The sequence below is a fragment of the Oculina patagonica genome, chromosome 2 (assembly GCF_052425735.1).
Source record: "Oculina patagonica isolate OP01 chromosome 2, crgOcupat, whole genome shotgun sequence".
NCBI lineage: Eukaryota > Metazoa > Cnidaria > Anthozoa > Scleractinia > Oculinidae > Oculina > Oculina patagonica.
The window spans coordinates 45,945,164-45,969,996 of record NC_135759.1 but is presented as its reverse complement, the minus strand read 5'-3'; the positions used below and the strand labels follow the sequence as shown (position 1 = coordinate 45,969,996).

Genomic DNA, 24,833 nt, shown 5'->3' with positions numbered 1-24,833 from the left:
CGCTGGGCCGCACTGGACAGGTCAATTACGTTGCAGGGTTTACTTTGCAACTGAGTTTGCTTCTGAAGAATTTGATGATGGAGGAAATAACAAATAACAAAAAAGCGCCCGTCCGCTCGCTTTTTTATAAAAATCCGGAAGAGAAACATTTTTTAAATTTTACTTGGCCTAAAACATGTCTCATTCTAATTTTTGCAGATTTTGAACCAGTTTTATCGAGAATCGAGAAAGTTTGAAAACGGCAAGGACTAGAAATGATGCACCGTTCCATTTCATTAGCTCTTTTTTAGAAAAAACTCACTCGTTATTAAGTGTCATACTTACCCAGCCATTAAAGACGTCATTCATCGTATAAAGTTACGCATTGATGTCTTAGTCAGTATTGTGTCGAATGTAAGAGTAAGCGGCATTATATTGCAGGCATTAAGCGCCGCTGACCGATCCGGACTGATTGATGACGCTTTTCATTTAGCAAGGTAACCCATTTCGTTCCATTCAACATTTACTTTTCCAGCTAGTGCTCTTTCCTTCTTCCTTTCCTTCTAACGTGCAAATCGAAAAACCTTTACTTATAGGAGTGACGAACTGGAGCATTCTGTAGCCTTGGAAATGACAGTGTACATGCAACACGAGGCAGGATATACTCCACTGATAACATTTTTACGAAACATGGCGTACATTGGCGACCAATTTATACTTCGAAAGTCTTTTGAAGTGTTCAAGGTAATGCAATTTGGTGTACTTTATGGTTGAATGCTCAACTTAACTGTCTGCGGATTCGTTACAATTTATGGAAAATCCGTAAAATATCATTTTTGCGTTGACATTTTGTTACTTCAGCTAGATTCACGGCAATCCTATTAGTTTACTTTCTGTGTATTATTCGCAAACATTAGACCAGCATTGCTGCCATTGAAACTTGCTCTCACTAGAGCAAGAAGCGCGTGAAAACCTTATACAAGGCAAAACATTATTGCAAGTGAAGGAAATCACAAACTATTTCTTAAACTAAACGTTTATGACATATTTTTCTTTTCAGAGATATATGTTGCAACAACTTCAGCCATCAATAGACCGACTGGGATGGGATGACAAAGGGACGCACTTGGATAAGTAAGAATCCCGGACTCCTTGTTGTGATGTTTGCACAAACGTAAAGTTCTAAATAAATGAAATTATTCGCACGGCGGAGAGAAACAAGCAGTTACACGTGAGGGTTTTGTTACATAGTTATCATATGACGTCTTAGTCCAGTCCCTGAACTCTCCCTACCCCCCCCTACATAGGGGTTGAACCCAGGCGGGAGAAGAGAGAGTCCAGGATAACTTGCATGCGCATGCAAGTTATCCTGGACTCTCTCTTCAAGCGCCTGGGTTCAGCCCCTATATAGGGCGCGCGGAAGAGAGAGTTCAGGGACTGGACTAATGAAGTCTATGCCCTTGCCAAGAGAAAGTAGCGTTTCTACTCTAAAGGCAGCAGTGGCAATTGAATCATATCTACACTGTGGTAGTCTATACTTTGAATGTTCGCCTTATTGAAAATAGGGAAAAGAATGCCATTTCCAACGCTTATCATAATTAAAAAATTGTTTTCTTTTTGCAGAATTCTGAGGCCAAAGATTTTATCTGCAGCATGTGATTATTCTGATCAAGCCATTATCTCCAAACTCAAGTTCATGTTTAAACTCGCCATGGAAGGAAAAGAGTTGTGAGTAATGTTTGTGACTTTAACCTATTTTTACGCTCTTATGCTGGTTAAAATGACCGTTGAATAATAATAAGGGCTTTTCTAAAATTAGCAAATCGATCTGGCGCTTACTAGATTTATAATTCAGTTTCCGGTTATTGTTTTTCGTTGAAAGAAGACTGGAAACGGGAGGAATGAACAAATGGAGCAGAATTTTTCGACGGTTCGTACCAACCGGAGTACCACAATTTTCGCACAGATTTTCTAACCGACATTTGCAGGATGTTTGGTTAAAATGGTAAGCCCCCCTGGTCATTAATTGTTGTTGCTATGGCTCTATTTCCACAGAATTCCAGCAAATCTTCGCTTTCTAGTATATTCTGTTGGTGTCAAAGAAGGTGGCGAAGAAGAATGGAACCAAGTTTTCAACAAGTATTCGACAACTCACATCGCTTCTGATAAAAACATTCTTTTGGAGTCACTGACATACACCAGAAATACAGAAATGATACAAAGGTGACGAGACTGGGATCCTTTACTAATTTCATTACATCAATATTTTCTCTTCTAGCTGCCATCTTTTATGTGAATATTTCTTAATGTGTCTCTGGTTGCAAAACTGTAAAAATGTTGTTGTTTAACTGAATCAAGCCAGTAGTCCGGAGTGAATGAGCATGTGTTACAAAATGTAACCAAGAAAGAGAGGGGCTTCAACAAACGCTCGAAACGCCATATTTTCCAATTTACCAACTTCATATTCAAATAGCGTTTTTCTGCACAAAAAATTCCAAATACATTCCAGTCAACAGTGAAAATATCTCACCTTATGTTAAGGTTTGGAAAGTTAGAAACAGATTTTGATGGAGAGCTGCTTACTGTCCTTTTGTTTTTCCTCTCTAACTAGCACTTCTACATCATTTAAAACGATCAAAGGAATTGATTTACGACCAGGAGTATTTTTTACTATTACAAAAAAATGCACATATTGGAAGCTGGAATCTTTCTTGTTAGAAGGTAATCTTCATTCTTGTCCTTACACGTCATTTCCTAATACACTTCCACAGGTGCTTGGACTATTCATTGGATAAGACGAAGATTCCTTCCCAAGATACACTTTCGGTAATAGCTGGCGTGGCATCTAAGCCCGAGTCCTGGCGAATGGCCTGGGATTTTGTTCGTCAAAACTGGAAAATCCTTTACAAGAGGTATGAAGCATTAGAACTTTAAACCGCTGAATATTTCAGTTAAAGTACCTCTAGAGACTACTTAGTAACTTCCAGGATAGTCTATGTTTGGGGTTCGAAGGAAAGGCAAAAAAGGTTACAACTGTATATAGCTTTCGAACTGTCACCGTCATGGATTGCGAACAATGTGAATTGTGTAATTAGCATTTTTAGCCAATTTCTTACATGGCAATAAAGAAGATTTCTAGTTATGTTCCCTGTCGTTCTTTCTAGGTACGGTCGTGGTTCCGACCAATGGCCAGGATTAATAACATCGTTGATGTTCAAATGTAACACGCAAGCCCAAATAAACGAGGTAACTAAGAGAATAGCGCGAGTCAGAACTGCAACACATGTCTAGGAAGTCGATACGGTTGCAAGGCCCGTGGATAGTGTTAGCCTTTGAACATGGTAAATGGAATTGCCTGAATAACCAGCTACCATGGACAGGCCGTTTCGACCTTCACAGGTGACGTCAGTGCTGCTAAATAGTTCTCTTGTTCGGGCTCAAACATGGTCATATAAGATGAGGCTGGAAAACAAGAACTGCCGCTTCAAACGTTACGACACTGCACAGCACACGTCTAACGGTCTTATCCAAGCTACCAGTATCAGGCCTCAGATTTAACAAACACGATCTATTCAATGCATACTACGAACCTTTTATTTCTTATAAAATCACCTTGTGTATTTGTCTTTTTGCAGGTTATGGAGTTTTTCAAGGACTATCTGCCAACTGAGGCTGCCTATCGACAGGTTCAAATGGGAATAGAACAAATTCACGCCAATATTCACTGGCTTAGTCGACACGAGGAAGAAGTGGCTGAATGGCTACAACAGCACGTTCAAAATTGATAGATTTTATTGAATCAAATAGTTAAAAATGTATAAAATACTAAAAACTGGAACTTGATATAGATACTGAAGAAGCCGATTAATCAATCGTTTGTTCGAATTAAAATACTGTACTAAAGAGGGACAAAGATGTTACGTGTTTGACTTTGCCAGTCGTGTAGGAATGTCGAGAGAACTGTATTACGCTTAAGTGCTACTCGATCATTCTCCTTTTTTCTTCGTGTCGGGCTTCTCTCCCCCTCTCCGTCACGCCCCTTTTGGCTTCGCGTGTTTTCCTCTTTTTCCCCGTGGGTTGGGCCTTGCGTCTTCTCCCTTTCCCCGCGGCGGTTTTTGGCGGCCGTTCGGTCTGCGACTCGTGTTCGTGGTGGGCGGGGTGGCCTCGCACGGTGGTCGGGCAATATGAATAATAAAAAGGAATATTAATTATATTCAGTCTGCAAATCGTTTACTGTTTATTACTTCAAGCCTTTTTTAGTATGAAGAGCAGGAGAATTTAGTTTATCTCCTATCGTAATTCCTCAAAAACAATAACAACGGAAAGAGAAATATTTTACAGATCAAACAACAAAAACAACAACAAAATAGAACGTTGACGTTGTTAATCGCTAATTTATGTTATATCTTTAGAAAAACTCAAAATCTCCAACTCCTCTAACCTGACACTGCCAATGTTTTACGGTGATTATATTACCGGCTACCAATTTTTTTGTCCTTTATTATATCGCGGCCCTGCCGCTGTCTTTAACATGCACGTGAGGTGCATGTCTGTATGACACCTGTTTTTTTTACAAACCAATGATACATTCTGTAAATCAAAGGCTCTATGAGCAAATCTGAATTGGTATAAACTGACCAGAAGCAAAAATCTGCTGACAACATTTGTCTCTACACACAGTGAGTCATCTAGCTGGTAGTGAAAACCCATCACTAACACACAGTGTCATCAGGCCTCTAGCAGCAGCTAAGAGAGAACAGCTAAAAATGCTGAGAGAGAACAAGTAACAAAAGGACCTAGACTCACTAGAAGAGCAGGACCACCATGACACAGTCTAAGTAGCTCAGCCATTAACAGGACAGTGGTACGACACACTCAAGAAGCAGACACTTAGAACAAAAAAACAAAGAGCCTCATACATGTGACTCAGAAAGAAACAGAGCAACAAAAACAAGGCGGAACAACAAACCGCCTGCTCAACCCACCACACACGACAAGCAACACTCTACAGCAGCCATCCTGCAAAGATTGGTGGCCATGTGAAGATCTGAACAGCTGTACTACCTGACAGTCAACAAACTCCAAATATTTACAAGCTGTACAGTCTGCTAAATCAATTTAAGAGAGAGTATTCACTGTTGAAAAATATAGAGAGTAATTAAAATCTTCGTCATGTGTAACACGACGCAGGAGGATGTCACAGGCCACACCTCTTGACAGCCTAGCCCCATCAAGTCAGTGATGTGTTGTATTGCAGGATATTGTGCAACTAAAAAACAAATTCTATTGCCTTGTAAAAAAATCTACGGGGGGGGGGGCGCCGGCGTCCCCGGTCCCTGCTCTGCTGTGTTGCTCTGTTGCCCCTGTCCCTCGGGGGGCGTGCGGCCGGGGTGGTCCGCGGGTGGACAGATCGGTCGGCGTGCAGTCGCGCCCTTCTCTTTCCGCTCATCTGGCTTGTGGTCTCCTGGGTGACCCACTTGTCATCATGGATTTCCCGCGGACTGCTGTTCCGTCCTCTTCCCCTCCCGGGGGTTCGCCTGCTCCGTTCCTCCGGTTTCTCCTGTGCTCACGTCCGCGCCCTGTCCGTCTCCGCCTCCGGCGGGTCACTTATCTCCCCCGCTTGTCGTCTGCTGACTTAAAAAGTAGAAAATTCGAGATAATCATACAGTTTCCCTTCTCTAAATGACCTACTACGTTGTTGTAATTCAATTATGTATAATTTCGTCAAATATATATGTTAAACAACTAACTTTCTAAAAATGATTTTCAAATGTGTAACTTAAAAAAGCAGGCCATAAATCCAGAGCAGAATACCTAAAAAATTAAAGTTGACAATGCCAGCACGAAGACTGCTAAAATACTTCACTTAATGTTAAGCTTTGTTTTTTTTTGGTCTGTATAGTTTTAGCTGGATATTTTAATTCAAGTATGTATTAATGATAGCAGCTCACTGTCAGTTTAACCAAAAAGAAGTTTAAAGGACCACAATCCAACTCGCACTGGCCCCAGTTGTTCAAGGGGTGGGTAACGCTATTCACCGGATAAATCACTATACAGTGGATAGCGTAGTTTGTTTTGTCAAAACTTATCTACTGGATAGTGATTTATCTGCTGAATATTGTGTCTTTGCCTCACCTGTTTCCATGGAAACAAACATCGGATGAAAGGCAAATTTTACATCTTGATCATTTAATAAAAAAGCTAAGTTTAACCCTTAGCCGTTAATATGTGGTCGCAGCCTTTTAGTCGCTGACCACAAGTCTTTGGCAACATTCATCGCCACCTCCTCGTCATCTTTGCCGTTGAACCATCCCCATATCTGCAATTCAGTGAAGTTCTTGCTGGGAGAGTTAAGGAACCTTGTACCTCTTACTTCATACTTTTGGACCTCTTTCACTTGGAGCCACAAACGTCCATTGTAGATATGGTACATCGTCGTTTTATCATGGCGGACGAAAGCCACCTTCTTAAGGAACTCGTTTGCAAGTTCCAGTCCTGGACCTCCATTGGGAGACTTGCTGATGATGGACTTCGTCTTAAAGATTTCATAATTTGGCGACTTCATAACTTCATCTTTCTCTTCTCCCTCCAGCCTCCGCTCGGAACACACGGTGACGCGGAAATCGACGTCACGTGATTTCGCCCTGGCAGGGCGTGGAGCTTTGACGTCGACTACAACCCAGTTGATGGGTGGAATTTCTACATCACTGAACTGCAAATCCCTGTCGTAAATGACGGTTATAGTGTGATTTCTGCCTTCTTTCATCACCACAGTGTACGTTTCTTCGGCGGACTCCTGGCGACTTGATTCAAACGCTGCAGTCCAACCATCAGCTCCACGTGAAATTGGTATAAACTTGTGCTTCATCAAATGTTGGTTTTTCTTGTTACCTGGCTGGTTTTTAGGATCCGCGTGCAGACTCAAGATGTTCTCAATGATTTCAACACGTGACATCAGACTCTGTACGTTCTCAACATAAATGCTTCCAAATTCCGCCTTGATTTTGAGTCTGTCTGTCCCATGCACATAAGGCAGATATTCCCGTTTGAATACCTCCAGCTGGGATGAAAGCATGCTGCGGAACTTTGTTTCTGCGAAATCTCTAGCAGGTGCATCGTTAAGATTAAGGCTCAACAGAAGTCCATTTATTTGATTGAGGTTGACGGCAAAGTCGCCTTTTCTCAACTGTTTGAAAGTAACTGCATCTTCTGGTCCGTTTTGACCCAGGAACAAGAAGCGAGTAGCACCACTAACAGTATGGTCGTAGATGTATGATGTACAGGTTTCTTCTATCTTCTCCAGTTCGTTCTGAACGCTGTGCAGTGTGAGGTAGTTCCCTGTTGCCTCAAGAATATAGCCGGCGGACTTCTGAGCTAAAAATATCGAAAGAGAAAACTATAAATATAGCTTTAAGACAATCATCATAGCTCTAGGTGTAAATATTATACTTATGAATAAAGGACGTTCATTTTTTTTCAAGGTTGTATTTTTTTGTATGTGAAAACCTGGAGGACACTAACTGGCATTAAATCGTTCTTTATATGCTATGTAAGCTTTCTAAAGATAATTACCAAATACTTGTGGTTCTGATTCCAGCAATCGTGATGCCGATATAAATGACTTCTTTTAGCGAGGGAAACATAAATATGGTCGTGATGCATGTTAGACTGAAATACAAACAGCGATTATAACGTTTGCTATGCATAAGGAAAATTATCTCAAGAAAACGAAAATAACGCAAGGGGAATATGCAAACGCAAATCAACAATTGGTAAAAAATTGAAAAGCGATCTCTGGTTACCAATTTTTTTGAAACAAGCTTTCGACTATCAGTCTGTAGTCCTTAACGAGTAATAAAGACTACAAAAAATAAAGACTACAGACTGGTAGTCAAAAGCTTGTTTTAAACAAATTTTTAACCATAGATCGCTTTTCAATTTTTACCAAATGTCTTGCCCTAGTTACTCGTCTACTTTTAAAAAAAATCAACAAACTGATTCTTGTTATTTTTATAAATTTTGCGCGATATTGCATGCAAACCTTTCTTTATCCGCTTAAGTACCTTAATCACAGAAGGCGGCCTATTACAAAAAGACTTACATGGCCGTAAAGTGATCTGTGCTGTCGTCAGTGTTGATAACTTGACTCGAACAAACTCCTCAGCAAACCGAAGTGCGCCCCAAGTCGTGTTTGGCATGTTCAGCGTTTCTTGCAGCTCACGCGTGCTCTCTGTGTTCAGTGACGCAGTGAGGCTGTCCAGGCCACAGCACTGCGCAAGCTCGTGAAATGCGTGAAGCGCCGCGTCAGAGAAGCGACCACTTTCTTCTACAGAGACGTTTGGATAAAGTGTTTCACTGCTTTTCACTGGATTCTTCATGACTCGTATATGAAGGGGGTCATTGTCGGCTGGTGTGCTGTAGTGCTCAAAGAACTTGATCAGTACATGACCAGGAGTGGTATCGTCTTTGAAGCCTTTCAGTCTTCCTTGAGAAGCCTCACCCAGGACTTCACGGCTCCACAGCTCCTCGGCCTCAGACTGTGTAGCACTGGATGGTAATCCAAGGAGACTGGAACTAAAGTTCTGCAGCTCGTCGCTGCCAACCTGAAAGATAGCATTGAGAGAAATGAGAGCAGCAAGGTTTAGCCTTCAGTTGCACTAAGTGGCACAAGGTGACTGCGCTTAACTCCGGAAAATGTAGCGTAAGGCAACTTTAACTGGATAGGAATCTAGCCCGCTGCAGGTTTTTGCATTTTTTAAGTTGCCCAAAACAATTGGACAATGTAACGACGCACCACAAAATTTTTATGGAGACCAAGCATCGATCACCACATCTCAAGAACTCAGACCCGCAAACGGCTAGACCACCGAACTCCCACAAATTAATTCATTATGCAGTGTTGTAAGAAATTTGTTTTTATTTAACTAACGACAGCAGAAAATTGACTTGTAAAAATAAAATGAAGTTTTGTTTATTTTAAATTGGGAGAGGAAATGATTTACGTACTGATTTACCCTTAGTTGGCCGGCATATTTTGATGTTATCGTAAAAGAAATCAACGACATATTGCCAAAGTCTCCATGACCATAGCTCATAGAAACGACGCCATGAAATGTTCAGAACTTAGACATAAAGCTACTTGCTACGCCCATGTTCCCTCTTGAGCGTTGAAACTTTTATAACGTCATTTCTATGGTCTAAAAGAATGTGAACCATGGAAAAACGTGGCCAATTTGTTTAATTCACTGAATCATTATCCCACATCTACAAAATCTCGACTTCTGAGAACGACTTACCTCGTGAATGAATCCAGATTTCTCACAAAATGCGACAAACAGTGTGGCTAAATTTTCATCGGAAAGGAAGGTGTGTCTTGAGTTTCCATTAAGACGCCGCCGCCGGCCCCAGTGCATCACAATCAATAGAAGATGAAGGAGGCGAGGACACCGCTGAACATGAACACCGACATACGCACTCTTCAGCAGTCTGTTGGAATCCGCTGTGATGTAGTATTGCTGTCTCACTAACCCTGGATGACAAAAAACGAATGTTTCTTCTTGCACCATACATTTAAACGTATTTGTTATCATAGCAGCCTTGTAATTAATCTTAACAAACTTTTACCATTCCGTTAATAAGATTCCAAACACTGTACCACAAAAAGGTAACATACGCCTGTTGTCATGGTTGTTTGCTCAGTAAACGTAAAACCGGCGGGCAAAGGAATATTTTTTGCTATGTTACGACGGGGAACACAGCAGAAAACAGCAAATGCAACTGATTTCGTAAGTTTTTATTGTAATTTAAACATTTTAATTTTAGTGCTTTGAATGTAACTTTAATTTAAGGTGTTCACATTGGGCTGCGTAAGCTAAATACTCCACTCATTCTGTACGAAGCCACAGAAGACGTCAAATCCGGTAAAAGATTAGAACAAAAGCAACCTTGAGCAAAATAGAATACAGTATACCATTGTAAAATACAATTTAAACTACGTCAGACCAAAGCATATTTTACTGGCTTATTCCCTACCTTGAGAACGTTGAAAATACAAAGCAGCTGGGTATCTTTGAATTTCAACTTTACCATCTTGAGTCAGTGCTTTTCCGAGCCAACGTAGGTACTCATACTGCTCTTGATCAGAAGCGTTCCACTTGTAATGTGCATAAATCTCAATATGGCGTCTTTCTTCATCACCCACGGAGATTCCCGTCAGCGACGCATCACATAAAGACAGGCGTGGAACGTGGCTTACCCCAAGGAGGCGGTGTAACATTCTCAGTAGCTTACCACGTTCTTCCATTCGCATCTCGCGATCGTCAGTTAGATCTGATTGGAACTTTTCAAAGAAGTAGGCTGCTTGAACTGTTATGAGGTCACCAACTGCATTCAGAGCATGGCGTTTCTGGATTCCTTTCTCTTTCCTTTCTTTCTGCTTTGCGTCCTTGATCTTTGCCAGGATTCGATCGACAACCCACGGAAAACTGAGCAGCCTCGCCTGACCCCCCGCCTCACTTCTTTGCTGATTTCCTTGCAAGTCACTCGAAGATGCTCTTACTTGGACCTCGGTCGCATTCTCTTCTTCGTCGCTTTTTCCGTACGTTGCCATGTACCAAGCAGAAGCTTTCATCAGGACTTCATCGCTAAAACTGCCGTTGTCTTCAAACTCTTCCATCACCTCGTCTTCGCCACCAAACTCTTCATAAAAATCGTGTCGCGTTTTTGCGCGCAAAGTGGAAAGACTTGCTTGTATCATTTGCGCCACTTCGAACTTCTCATCGGTTTTGCCAGAAAGGCGATTGTTTACCCTCACAAGACAACCAGTGATGACTTCTCCTTCATTTCGTAATCCATATAAGGACATGAGTCCCTCCAGTTTGGTGTTATAGCGGTTTCTCACTGCTTTAGCTTCTTCAAGATATTGCTCGTAGCCCGATACGATCATGTCGTCATCAGGGGTGATCTGGGTCTGAGAAGCATCAACAGAGAACTGCTGGGCACGGTCAAGCGACTTGCACTTTCGGAATAGTTTTCCCAGTATCCTTTGGGAACTAAAATATAAATTTAGCAACGTGTGATAAGATAACGGAAATGAAAATGATATACTTTTACAGTGGAATACCAATTCCTCAAACCTCCCAATAACTCGAGCCAAAACGCGTTTCCCTTATTGCTCCATTTTGCCGAACTTTCCAGAACCAATTTTCGTTCCCTTTGGAGGTTCGAGACGTCGGAAAATTGCTGTACAGTCAACCCTCGCCTTGCGGACACCCCGCTATTGCGGACACTCGCTATTACGGACAAAATCCAGATCCCCAGCAAGAGAGGTTTGACTGGAAATGACTCCCGCTATTAGGATCTCTCGCTATAAAGGACACTAAACGACGCCCCGAGCGTGTCCGCTATAACGAGATTTGACTGTCTTTACAAAAGTTTGTCCCAAGTTTAAAAGCCTAATTTTTTTTTGGTGTTCTCTCTTTGCCATGAAAATTAAATAAATACATTATAGCAGGCATTTACACAAAAAACTATTGATACATGTGGAAGAGGTCGTAGAGGGCTGTGAAAATAATTTCTCGCAATTACACAAAAATTCTCCTATGTGACAGTTCTGAAGGCCGGTAAAAAGATCTGTGTCTGCATGCATATGAAATAAAGTAGCAAGATAAGTAAGTGTAAAATATTAGTAAGTGTAATATTAGTACAATATTACTAAGATAAGCAAATGAACAATATTAGTGAGCTTTTACTTACTTGTACCGAGGTTTCCCGGGTTTCATCATGAAGTCTGGGTACTGATCAGGTCTCAGTTCTTTGGGAAGAGATGGACACTTCCCAGTCTTTGGAAAATCTACAGCTTCTGAGTGCATGTGGGCTAACTCGATACACTCATCGGAAAATATGCCTCGAGAGCAAAAGAGAAAATATTTATGTTAACCCCCAACACGTACATGGGTGGCAAGGAAGGAGGGGGAGGGGTTGGATCCCAGTCCCCATGAGGGTTTTACAATTTTGAAAACTAACAAGTTTCATTTTTTGATGCTAAAACTTTCAGTGGCTGATTCGTCCCAGATTCTTGACCTTGCCATCAAGCTATTGTTTTAGAATATATCATCGATTCATGTCGTGTTTGACGCCAAGAACATGTACTGAAACCCAGTTATTGTTGACGCCATTTGACGTCATACCCAAAGAAAATGAATTTTTTAGAAGGATCAAATTGAGTACATACACTATGCTTATGGCCCTATTCTCCCAGAGATAACAAATTGTTATTGCGTTGACATACCTTTTTCGTCGTGGTCAGCATGCACGAGATGAGCATTTGCAATGATCCCAAGTTGATCATTTTTGATGTAATCCGACACGAACTGAATCATGTCAGAGACTTCTACAGGTCTAGGCAAAACTATTTTGTCTGGAGATGTGAAATCCATCGGGTCTACATTCTCATCCCTTGGTGGAAGGAGCTTGTCATACCACGTGACGAAATACTTGTCGCCATCTAGGTCTGAGCCAGACATTTCATCAGTGTGAGGCCTGGGTCCTTTGGCGGGAAACACAATGCAGTCAACCAAGTGGTGCAGAACTCGAACATCAACGGCTTGAAATATGCGCATGTCACCTAAAGAAAGAAGCAGTGTAATGATACAGATCAGTACATAGTAACTGATAATGCCACAAAGGAAAAAAATCTAAGGATTGGACTATACCATTAAAATGTGGCTGACATGGGCCTTCCAAAAAAGAGACATTGATGTTTATTTTGATTATTTTCCATCCAAACTTGCAAACGAAGCTACTGATTAGCTAATGTAAAATCATTTTTCGCTTGCCACAAAACGAATTACGCATGAAATTCTGACAAAGTCTCGCTCAACACTTTGTCAGTTCCTTGAGCTTTTGCATAATTACAACTGTTACAAAACCCTACTTTTCACCACTGCTAACGGTCATGATATGTCATATCATACCATATTCATTTAAAGCGATACGGTTCAGAGCAATTACACTGGTTTATTAGATGTTCATTAAACATTTGTGCTATGGGTCTGAAAAACTAACCTGGGTGAAAACAGGGATTTTTGCTGATTACCACTTTGCCTTTCAGCGTGATTAGCTCTTTTCCTGGTTCACGGACCGATTTGGAGTAACGAACAAAAACCTGGCCATACTCCAAAGAACCTGTTTCGTCTATGACGCCCATCAAAAGGCGCCCATGGGTTTCTGGGATAGCAATCCGGGCTCTCCGCAGTAGGTCTCCCAATCGGCTCTTGTAAATTGCCAGGAGCAGGGAGCGGAAAAACGGTTCTCGAGTAAAGTTTACACCACTGCGTGACAATGCTGTGATTTTCAAGCCACCTGGGATATTTGCGCGACCAAGAGTATCCAATGCTACCGTTTCAAAGAGCAGCATCAAGGCGAGGCTACGCAGCATGTTGTCTTGCAGGCTGATAAATGACTCATCAGGAACTCCGAGTCCATTCAACAGGATTATACACTGACGATTAAGGTATAAAAGGTCTGAAATAAAAACAAAATGAAATTATGAGATAATTACGATTTTATCCGAACTTTACCTATCTCTTAAATTTGTTCCGCCAAAAAAAACCTAATGTACACATGTTTTGTCCTGCATACCTTGGTGCAAAAGGAAAACGTTATTCCATTTAACAAATCGACCTACACTCTTATAGATCATAAAAATGACGCCATAAAATGTTCAAAACTCAAGTGGAACCACGAACCGTTAGGCGAGTGGTTTCACTGCAAAGTTTTGGACATTTTATGGCGTCATTTCTATAGTTTGTAAGAGTGTAGACAATGAAAAAATCTACCGGCGAATAAATTTAAAAATCAGTGTGAAATCGCGCGCGTGTGACAGCTCGCAAGATCTTTTTTTTCCACTTGAAGTCGGTGATTGTGTGGAAAATTTCGTCCTGAGTGTTCTAGCTGACTCTTCGCAACTCGCCGGATTCTGTTTTTTGGTAAAGTTGCGAAAATGTCTTTAGTTTTCCGAAATCTGCTCTACTTTGCGTTACAAGTTACGCAATTTTCATGGTTTATACTTTCAATGACCAATGACTATAGACCAATGAGCGCGGGGAAACTCTCTCAGTTATTGCATAACTCCGTTTAGAAATGAAGCTAACAAAACGTCGTAACAGTGTTTACATAGCCTTTTATAAAATGACTGCACATCAAATAAAAGAACGCTTTGCATGGTCAATTTTTTATCCATTGCAATACAATGAAGCATTCATTATGGATGATTAAAAAAAAATCAAGCTGTAATATAAATACGGTTTAACCGCTACTTACTTGGTTTTGAGGCCTCGCAGATCTCAAGGGCAGAATGTGGTGAAGCGAATTTTTTCATACTCTTGCGGTATTGCAGTATTTCTCGGTCCTCTCCTTGTGGAAGTCTGGGATCAATTGCTAACATCCCCTTGCAACCACCGAAACGAATCTGATAGGCTGACGGAGTTGGATCCAGGTCGAGGCTGTCTGCAACCTGAAAAAATTGAAAAGACGGCTATCGTTAATAGACCATATTCGTATTCTCGGTATTGGCTTGGAAGTAGCTTGTAATGGAGGCTCATGCGGGGGAATATCATTAAAACAGCTTTATGTCATTTGCATTTAAAAAGATTACCCGCATGAGCCTCCATTGCAAGTTCCACTCCAATACCTTCGTATTATACCGAGAATACGAATAAGGTCTATTAGTACGTTTGTAAGGTGAAACAGTAGATAAAAAAAATACACACAGAGTAAAATCTTTCCTTGATTGTACTATTAGCTTATTGTATAATTTTAATTATTATTGCCGTGCCACTCGCGTGCTTATTTCCTCGGCCTATGATGCGGATGCCAAGTGCCTATAACGAAAACTTGGCTGGAAAGATTTGCGTACCCTGCCTCAAATTCAGGAAGCCTTAATGGCATATAAATCTTTGAATGGTCTTGTTCCTGAATACTTATCTTCTAAATTTCTTTTACGCCCTTTTTGTCTTTTTCTTTCCATATATTTTTTTGTTTTTAAAAAAAAAAAAAAAAAAAAAACAAAAAACCCCAAAAAAAAAATTTTTGACCTTTTCTCACATTTTTATAAAAAAAAAAAAGAATATATAGATTTTTATTGGCTAATTTAAAAAAACACGCCGAAAAAAAAGACGAAAAAAGATATCGAAAAATGGATATAGAAAGATAGATATGCACGTAACACTGAAAGCGGGTGTAAGTAATGGAACACCCTAATCTTCGAGAGACTCCGTGAAAAAACTAGTTGCACCTCTTCCACGAACGAACTATTTGAAAAATAGGTTTCAGCTTAAGTGATTCAACTCTCTGGAACAGCCTATCCTGTAATCTCAGGAAGGCAATCATGGTATTTAGATAAGTAATTAGATTTGCATTTTTAATAATAAGAATCCTGATGTTTTATTACCGTGTATAAAGAATTGTAAAAAACAATAAATAAACATACTTTCCTGGCCAAAGCCGAGCTGATTTTTCCAACTCCATCTGTAAAGGTGTATGTCCCGGATCTATGGTTCTTACAACACTCGAAATATACGTTGTCGTATTGTACCTCCACATCTGGAATTTCTTCCACTTTGCATCCAACTTCAATACTGACTGTGACCGCTTCCTTTGTCGATGAGAAACACTGCCCCATTCGTGAAACATAGGTTGCTACACATCTGATCTCATTTAACTGCCCCAGCGATCCTCTTATGTCAGCGACTCGGTGCTCGCCGTCTGTCGCGTACAGCCATGCGCCATGGTCACGCAGCTGACTATTGGAACACGCCAGAAACTCAAAGCTGCGCCCAGCGATCTCTATGTTGTTTGAAAGCTTGTTAATCACGCGCTCATTCAATACGTGCTTAAGGCCTTCTGGGTGCGTTGATGCCAGTTTGGAGAAGTCTTCATCTCTGAATGCAATCCGCATCGCCTGCTTGTGGCCGTAATCTCTGATTACACGATTCTCTGCCACTAATTCCGCGGGCAGAAGGTAATCCTGGGTTGGGGTTATGATGAGACGAGGTATGTAAACATAGTGCTTTGGCAATTCGAATTCAAATGCTGTCAAATGCTTCATATCTCCATACAGTAGACTTTCCAGATAGTACTCGAGTGGACAGAAACGATCATTCTCCACAAGAGTCACCAGTCGGTACAAAGCTTTGCTGACCTTTTCGGGGGACACCAGTTTATTCTCCAGAAGCGACTCGTACCTGTCCGTGGCCCTTCGTAATAGGTCGTAAAACCTTCTGGAAATACGATCACTTATTTTGTATCCTCGAGACAGCAAACATTCCAAAGCGTACGTGATCTTGTGGTCAGATAGCTCAGGTTTCCTTGGAGCTTCTGTGGGCCCTCGGGGGGATTTCGTCCTCATCGCCGCAAAGTAGACAGGAAAGCCTAACAAAGATAAATAGCAGGTAAATTAGATTACAATTCAGCTCGCTAACATGCTGCATAGGAATTTTGGCTATATAATGGGCAAATTGGCAAATATGGACCAATATATTGTCCATTAGGAAGGGTTTTCAAGATAAACGATAACTACCGAGCGTCGACCCAAAAACTTTGCAAAAACTTTCTTTATACTCTGGGAACTAACGGTACTAAAGTAAAAAGAGACCGGGAAGTACCAACTCTCGGAGTCCTAACACCAAAGCTGAACGAGGCATAGATAACATAATTTAAAGACAATTTCTTCTTTGGACATCGAAGGAAAAAAAAAAAAAAAAAAAAAAAAAAAAAAAAAAAAAAAAAAAAAAAAAAAAAAAAAAAAAAAAAAAAAAAAAAAAAAAAAAAAAAAAAAAAAAAAAAAAAAAAAAAAAAAAAAAAAAAAAAAATAATTTTTTTAAAAAAAAAAAAAAGCGGAGTCCCGAAAAAAAAAAAAAAAAAAACAAAAAATTCTCTCCTTCCAAAATAAAGGAAGGAAAGAAAAAGAAGCAGCAGCGGCTAACGAAACGTGAGACGCTTTAGAAGATATTCCGGAATTGGGTAACTGAAATGTCGTAATAGTCTACGAAGATAGACTATAAGTACTGGTTTGTGTGCGAACTAGCCGTCTTTTGGGTATCGATAGACTTAAAAAAAGAGGGGGCAAGGGAAAAAAAAGAAAAAGGAGAGTTTGTTTTTTTGGGGGGAAAAAAAACGGAGAACCCGGAGAAAAAACCGGAAAAAGGAAGAGAACAAAAAAAAAAAACAACCCAATATACACCGGAGGGGAAAAAACCCGGGCCACATAGGTGGGAGGCGAGCGCTCTTACCACCGCGCCACCCCTGCTCCCCTTAACTTTAAACAAAGACGTGTACAGTTCCTTATTTAGTTTACCATTAACTAAAGATTACCTCTTCGAGAAAGGTCGGCCATTAATCCCAGCGGTGAATCTACCTCGTCTTCTTCCGGTTGCTGTTTCAATTCAAATCTCAAACACAATACTGAACTGGATCCCAGGATCTCTCGACTGCACCCTAAAAAGTGCGTCAGACGGTCATAGTTGGTGTAGTCGTTGATGTTCATCACCCCTAAACAAAACAGAACAAATACATTAATTTACTTTACTAAAAGTTAGCATAAGCAAGATTCTTTGTCAGACAACTGGGACAACAAGAACGACCATTGTACGTCTAGACTAAGGCCTTGTTTAAAACGAGGCAGGGTAACGGCTACCCCAGCTCTAGGGTCAAAAAAGTAGCATTCTTTCAGAAGAAATAAACAAAACAAAACCTTAGTTAATATTATGTCTTTTGGGGCGTATTTTTTTTGTTTTGTCGGCTTGGTATATTGCATGTTCTTGTTTGGCTTCTTGTAGCCAAAATAAAGTTGTCCCGGGGGTGACTGAGGCGAGTTATCCGTAGGAGCCCGTATTCTATCACCATCATCGTCTTCGTCGTCGTTAACGTTTGGGAAAGAGGGCCTTGTGATCTCTCTTGCCACATTAGCTCACGTTTCTCGGTCAACTGCTTAAACTCCAACGTTGAAACAAAACTCCGGTCCGTACTTACAAGGATACAAATATTGTAAATACATCGATAAACTAAGGAAGAAACGTGTAATTGCTTGGATAACCCTCTTGCTATACGGTTGCTAGGGTAACTCCTCCTCCTTTAAAGTAAGATATAAAAGAATATGCAGAATTTTCATTCGCAAAGAGATGAGATAAAAGAATATGCTGCAAAAGACTTCGGACATCTATCAGCGCGGCTTTAACTGAATCTTGGTGACTAGAACTTCATAACGATACAAAATTTGAACTAAATCGGGTAGGGGGTCTTGGAGCTCAGCTTTAAACCTTTTTTCTCTTTTTCGTAATCTGTTGGACCCTTATATTATTTAATTTAGTTAATATGAGTTAATTTGTAAAATTATAGAGTTACCTTCAGATACTTTTGGAGGCCACTGGAGTGGAAAATAAAAGTGGACTGTTCCTCCAGCTTGATCCTCTAGATTGTTTTCATCCACTACAACATAATTCTCAAACTGTCTGTATTCCATTTCAATGCGAACCTCTTTGAATCCCTCGGGAAAGCCAGCCTTGAAGTAGATCTCCAGAGTTTTCGTATCGTGCGTAAACTCGCTTTGAATATTTCCATTTTCAATGAGGGATGCATCTTCATCACTAGACCAATGCTTTATATAGGTTCCCCGGTCGTAAAAACTTCCAAAGCTGAAGGAAGTAGCTTGCAGCCGTTGTCTTGTCCCGTCCGATTTGTACTTGAAAGTATTTTTGGGGCTTTCAGCAGATTCCAACCAGAATGAATCACCGCGCCGACAAATGGACGAACACCACTGTCGCCGAAGTCGCTCGAAAAATTTTCCTAAGCTCGAGTTGCCGTAATCTGTGGTCTTCAACTTGATGTTTATGTTCCTAGCATTTCCAGAAACCGCTACAGAATCGTGTGCTTTCTCAACTTGGAAACTATGAGCTCGGAGATGATTTTGGAAATCTTCAAGGCGACTGCGATTTCCTTGATCGGTGCTTGTTCGGAAGCGATCTTCCCAAATGTTTATGTTCAGCGCGATTTCTTTCGCTTTAGACGGAAATTTGTGCTTCGGGCCTTGATTTCGCCGACTCGCCATGCTAACACAGGCACCCAGAATGACAAAACAATGATAAAAACGTTCCCATACAATATATTGAAACTGCTGTCCGCATTCGCGATGTTTCAACTTCTTCTCATCGTCCAACTCAAAATCCAAACGTCAAGAAAAAATATACAAGGGATCTACGAAAGTTGCAATTTAAGCACATTTAAAGTTCTGTCAACACAATGTGAACGATAGTGCGCAGACTCAGAGCAATTAGTGTCGATTCCTGGAAGAAGCGAGTGTTTTCTCGGAACTCGCGAGATTTGCATAATGTCGACACAAATCAAAACATTTTATAAATGCTATTTTTGGAAAGGACCATTTCTCAGAATTGAAAACAATAGTCTGGCTTTGACTTCACTTTGGCTTGCATTATAGGCATTATTTTTTAGTTGATGAAGTCTGCAACCTCAAAAGAAAGTTTCGAATAATGCTGTTGATGTTCAAGATACATTTTCCCCGGAATCAGGGGATTACTTCCGTGATGCAAATTTTCTTCGACTTCCTTGTAGTTCACGGTATAACTAGATGTAGCAGATATAACGGATATAAAAATAAAACACACTTAGAGACCTAATTCAGATAATGTTTCCATGTAAAACACGTTTTAAAAATAACGACTTTCACACTGATTACTTATGGGAAACCGAATGCATGTTAAAATTAATAATTATAGTGTGGGGTGGTTTTTACGACACTCCGGTCACGCAAGTTAGTCACGCGAGAAAATACCGTACGCATTTCCTTTTAAAATTGGTACAAAATAATGTCAGAAAATAAACAAGAATTACAGATAACGAATAAATAAGGCGCTTACCCTACCAGAACGCTTGAATTAATAACATAGACTACTGAAAACTTGCCGAGCACTAATATTTGAAGCTGAATAGGAAATACACTTTTTTCTAGTTATAAGAATATTGTTTTTCCTCTTCTCAGATTATAGGTGTAGTTCATGTCTTTTGTAATATATACCATACATGTGTATTACACTCATTCATCAGACTAACACTAACATCGGACATTTGCCCAGTACAGGTTTTTATCGTTCTATGGTTTTATTTCGCTGTTTAGAGAAAGGAAGAATGTTATATGGCTTAGTTAGAAACATATAATTGTATTGTATTTACAAATATTCAACACACATAATTAAATTATTTTCAAAATCTCAGCCTCGGGTTTAAACTAAAAATATTCTTAAAATTTCGCAAATTCCAACCTTGATATTCTTATAATAAATTATTATAGAAAAAAAAAACAGAGTGTACTCTTAAAGTCATCCGAAAAAAAGTCCCCCCCCCCCCCCAACAATCTCCGAAAATAAGCCCACCAAATGTAAAGCCTGCGTAAAGTTAAGCAATAGCATTGATATCCACGAAAAGTATTATTATACCGGTAGATACTCCGCTTAAGGTCACAGCTGCCGCTGGCGATCATCTCATGTATTTTTATCGTTTGACTAGCCGTAAGCCGACCAACGATCGATAGCAGTGACACTGAAGGAATTCGCTGATTTCGTGACGATGGATAGCCGCCTTACGTAAAAGTGGTTTGTGTATTCAAAGGCAGGTAATAAAAGGCAAGATTTCCGCACAGCCCCATACATTAATTACCCATGCGATTTTCTGACTGACTCGTTCTTTTCATGATTGCTGTTTGTGTATAGTGATAGTATGAAATAGTTGCATACATAATTAATGTATGGGGCTGTGCGGAAATCTTTCCATATATATTAAATATACTGCCAATAATTTGTAAACCTTATTATCGAAATATAACAAAGCATTTTACGACGTTTGGTCAAAAGAGATTTTGTAAAGCATACACATGCGAAAAATATTGTAATCAGTCGACGTTTCGGCATCATCTTGAGGCCATTCTCACCACTAAAAATTAAATTATGCGATGTCGTTAAAGAGTTTTTAAATTTGCACAAAGCAAAAATTCCTAGATGGACACTTTTGCGCGGACAGAGTCCGTTTGCACGTTAAGGATCGGTCGCAGCTTGCGGATGAAAAGCATCTCTTTGATCACGCAATACACTACTTTGCAAGCACGTGAAATTGAATAGGAGGTCGTAAATAAACATTCGCACTTGTTTTTTTTCATTTTGATGAGAGATTTAATAAAATAATTTTTAAAGACGAAGAGAAGCAAGCAATGAAATGATCCACGCCGTGAGGCCTCCAATTTAAGCAACTGGCAAAACTGCCTGCTAGTCAACTTCAGTATATTTTTAGTCTTTGGATATCGATGGTCTCTTAGACGGCTGATTAGGCCAGATGAAAACATTTCACTAACAACACACTACATTTCAACAGTCTTTACACTATACCCGGGCGGTTTTGCATTTGTTAATCTTGATCTCTTTTTGTAAAACAAAAGTTTAGCTTTTAGCTCGGCAAACCATTGTTGTTTCAATATTTGAATTATAAAAGAAAATAAGGAATGAATTCTGGTAGCCAAATGATGACATTGTGCGGCCAAGAACAAAGAACAAAAGTCACTGCTGCAGATCGCATCTAGTTAACCTGTGACGAAGGATTGCCTGTCTCAAAAAGAAAACGTTGAACGTTAAAGTTTCAGTACGGTAAGTCATCTTTGTAAGTAGATCTTAAAACAATAACAGCTAATAACAGCTAGGTAAAATGGAAGCTCTCGATTCTGTGGACCATCGCTAATGGAGTGGTAAAGATGAGTTTCTTTCTGATACCTGTTCCTGTTTGCGAAGTATTGTTCTGCGTTGTAGGTAGAGAAACACAGAACGCCTAACGTAATGTATGAGGTTTTCCAAGAAGGGTAGCCGTGTCTTTATGTCGTATGCTTCTGACAACAAGCTTATATAAATGTAGGATGAGGACAAAAGATCAACTTTCTTAAAGCTTATATAAAAGGGTTTTTCTTAAGAGGGTATTAATTTTTCTCTGCTGTTTTTTTTTTTTTTGCGATGGGTTAATAGCAAAGATCGCGATGATTATATTCTGCAAAAAATAGCTGCAACAGATTGGTACACCGGGAAAAAAGACGAAGACATTTACAGTAGTTGCCTGGGCGACATCAATTGACAGAAGCATGCGACATTGCGACACGGCTACCGCTCTTAGAAGGCCTCTTGAAAGGCCTTATCCATTAATGAAACACCAACTTGAGTTTTTCCACTTGGGGTCAATCCATTAAGAGTAGACGACTGGACTCCCTTCCAAAGAAAACGAGATCAAGAGGTTAAATTTTTAGACAATTTTTTTGTTTCACGCCAGAAACTGATAAGATGAAGTTCAAATGATTGTCTTTCTTTAACATAAATGACAATAGATAAAATTGGTTAATTTCTGAATTATCCCAGCAGATGAACAAGCGTTGACCATATACACGACACGAAATAGATACGTGAAACAGAGCAACATTGATGCACCGTTGGGTTGGAAGTTTCTTTATGCTTCTCTATATAAATTGGTCTTGCGAACTCCTTGGGAATAAAAATACTGCCCTCAACGATAAACCAGCGCTTGTTGGACTATGGAAGTCGCGCAAATGACCCATGTTTATTAATAACCGAATTTAATTGCATTGACTGAATTATTCATCGTGTACGTTTTTTCTTGAAACACGCTTAAATTAATATACACCTAATTGCAATAACTTTGTTATAGAAAAAAAAAATGGAAAAAAGTCATAAAGGAATTAATAATGAATTTAAACGATATGATTAAAATTCGCAAAAACGGGTCTCAAAAGGCCTTAAAATCTTCTAACACAATTAATATGTGTACAGATATAAACTCGCGAGTTTCCTGTAAATGCCACCAGCTATGATGATTAAGCTAATTAATCCTTATTTGGCTTTTTCCATTTTTCTTTTTAATACACTAACAACGTACTTGAAATTATTTGTATATGAATTATAACAGGTGCTGTTAGTGCTTGCATCTAATGGCTCTTATTATTCGCACTTTTTTCGTACCGAACTGTTATTTTATTTATGGGACGAGGGCTATACGAGTCTTCATTTTCACAAACGTATTATTGCACTTGAAAATTCAGTAGGTGAACACTTCGTAAAGATATTTTATGAAAATAAAACGAAATGGAAATGAAATTGTGAAAACTAATCGCAGCGTTTTCGGTAATTGAAATTGATTCATGAAACATCATTATCGTTCGTCTCACGATGTATTCACTTGTGATGTGAATCGCGACGTTTCGACTGCACGCTGCTAGTGATAAAGACGACTGATCACGCGTTACCAATCCGCTGTGATTGGTCTGTTTTCAACAGCTGTGATTGGTGCACTTCGATCCTCGCTGTTCCGGTGGATTGTTTCCTTGGCGGTTCGCCCTCTCACAGTTCTTCTGCTGTCGTGTTTCTTATCGTGGGTATCAAACCTTGTGAAATTTTAATAAACGAAGGAGTTGTAAAATTATTGTTCAGGGAGTAGGGGTAGCATCATGGTGACCCCCCCTCCCCACAAGAAAAAAAAAACACCCCTCGTCGTCGGGTGGAGCTTCTTCACAACCACTTGTATTTGACCCCACCTTGGTCTAGAATTTGTTCAATAGTCTTCTGTCGTCAACAATAATCTTCTTGACACAGTTTAAAACACTTAGACGTTTGTATTGTTGTTCTTAATAAAATTACTAATTTGAAAAACACGAAACAACTTTTTAAAGACATGTTTCGGCATGACTTATGCCATCTTCAGTTTATTGAGAATTTAAAATCTAGGGCTATATATATACCCAAGCTACAAATACAAAAATAGAAATGTATACAAAGTAAAATTACAATAACAAAAGATAACGGTAAAGCCGTTACAAAGTGGCAGGTACTGTCTGGTACTGTCTAGAACAGTAATTACTCACAGTGTGAGCTTTAGACCGTTACTAATAGAACAAAAGATTAAAATAAAAAGGTGTTGACATGCTGCACTTGAGTGTTTAAATCTGGTTTTAAACTATTAATGTAAAAGGCCTCTTTTAATTTAAGAAAATAAACGGTTTGAGCAGAATCCAAAATTTTAAAGCAATCAGATGTGTATAAATTTTTGCAATTAGATGAACTGTTAAGGTGTTTAAAAACATGTGAATTTTTGTCAGTTAAAGTATGCTCTTTGATCCTTGTTGAAAAATGACGGGAAGTCTCGCCAATATAACGGGAGTTACATCCCGCACAAGTAAATTGATAAACAACAGAGGATCTAATAGCATCAGGAATGGGATCTTTAAAACTGAAAAAATTCTTTATTTTAAAAGAGGAAAAAACTAACTTGATGTTTAAGTCGCTGCAAAAACGCCTAGATAACTGTTTAATTTTTATCTGGGTTATATTAGATACATTGCCGATGAAAGGTAGTTTAAAATAGCGAGTGCTGTTGTTGTTAGAATTACTAATACTAACATCACTAGAGGAATTAAGTCTAACATTATCTAGATAACGTTTAATGATTTTGTCAATTATGTGGGAGGGAAATGAGTTACGTTTAAGAGTTTCTGTTAATTTAGCGAGATCTTTGCGAAAACCCGAATTAGAGTTATTGATTTTAAAAGCTCTGTCAACTAAGGTATGAATTAAACCTATTTTATACTTAAATGAAGTAAAACTAAAGTAATTAGTAAGAAGACCAGTGTAGGTTTTCTTATGATATATAGACATGGTACAAATAGGAGAAGAGTTATCTACTAAAATATCTAAGAAAGGTAATTTACCCTCTAACTGCTTTTCAAATGTAAATCTTATGTTAGG

General features: G+C 39.5%; 2 protein-coding genes across 2 annotated transcripts in view; one reads left to right on the top strand and one right to left on the bottom strand.

Annotated features, from left to right (window-relative positions):
- Positions 1 to 3,948, top strand: part of LOC144644916 (glutamyl aminopeptidase-like) — an 11,334-nt gene extending 7,386 nt beyond the window's left edge. The window contains exons 11-18 of the mRNA XM_078504480.1: positions 421 to 476; positions 576 to 723; positions 1,040 to 1,113; positions 1,603 to 1,707; positions 2,035 to 2,202; positions 2,751 to 2,891; positions 3,144 to 3,225; positions 3,615 to 3,948. Coding sequence (XP_078360606.1) covers positions 421 to 476; positions 576 to 723; positions 1,040 to 1,113; positions 1,603 to 1,707; positions 2,035 to 2,202; positions 2,751 to 2,891; positions 3,144 to 3,225; positions 3,615 to 3,764 — 924 coding nt within the window. The 3' untranslated portion in view covers positions 3,765 to 3,948. The remainder of the gene's footprint in view (positions 1 to 420; positions 477 to 575; positions 724 to 1,039; positions 1,114 to 1,602; positions 1,708 to 2,034; positions 2,203 to 2,750; positions 2,892 to 3,143; positions 3,226 to 3,614) is intronic.
- Positions 3,949 to 4,166: 218 nt separating this feature from the next.
- LOC144644912 (uncharacterized) lies at positions 4,167 to 19,243 on the bottom strand. Its single transcript, XM_078504476.1, has 12 exons — positions 18,382 to 19,243; positions 17,353 to 17,529; positions 15,470 to 16,410; positions 14,302 to 14,494; positions 13,045 to 13,503; positions 12,269 to 12,604; positions 11,734 to 11,884; positions 10,012 to 11,030; positions 9,276 to 9,508; positions 8,081 to 8,582; positions 5,615 to 7,353; positions 4,167 to 4,569 (listed from the first exon to the last, which is right to left on the bottom strand). Exons 1-11 carry the CDS (start codon positions 19,082 to 19,084, stop codon positions 6,194 to 6,196), a joined length of 5,874 nt encoding a protein of 1,957 aa, XP_078360602.1. The 5' UTR covers positions 19,085 to 19,243; the 3' UTR covers positions 4,167 to 4,569; positions 5,615 to 6,193.
- Between the last annotated feature and the right edge of the window lie 5,590 nt (positions 19,244 to 24,833).

Excerpts from the sequence above, each read along its gene's own strand:
- LOC144644912 (XM_078504476.1), bottom strand. The coding sequence starts at position 19,084 with ATGGCGAGTCGGCGAAATCAAGGCCCGAAGCACAAATTTCCGTCTAAA. Across the intron at positions 17,530-18,381 it reads GCCTCCAAAAGTATCTGAAG|GGGTGATGAACATCAACGAC; the intron begins GTAACTCTATAA and ends TGTTTTGTTTAG. Across the intron at positions 12,605-13,044 it reads AAATCCCTGTTTTCACCCAG|GTGACATGCGCATATTTCAA; the intron begins GTTAGTTTTTCA and ends TTCTTTCTTTAG.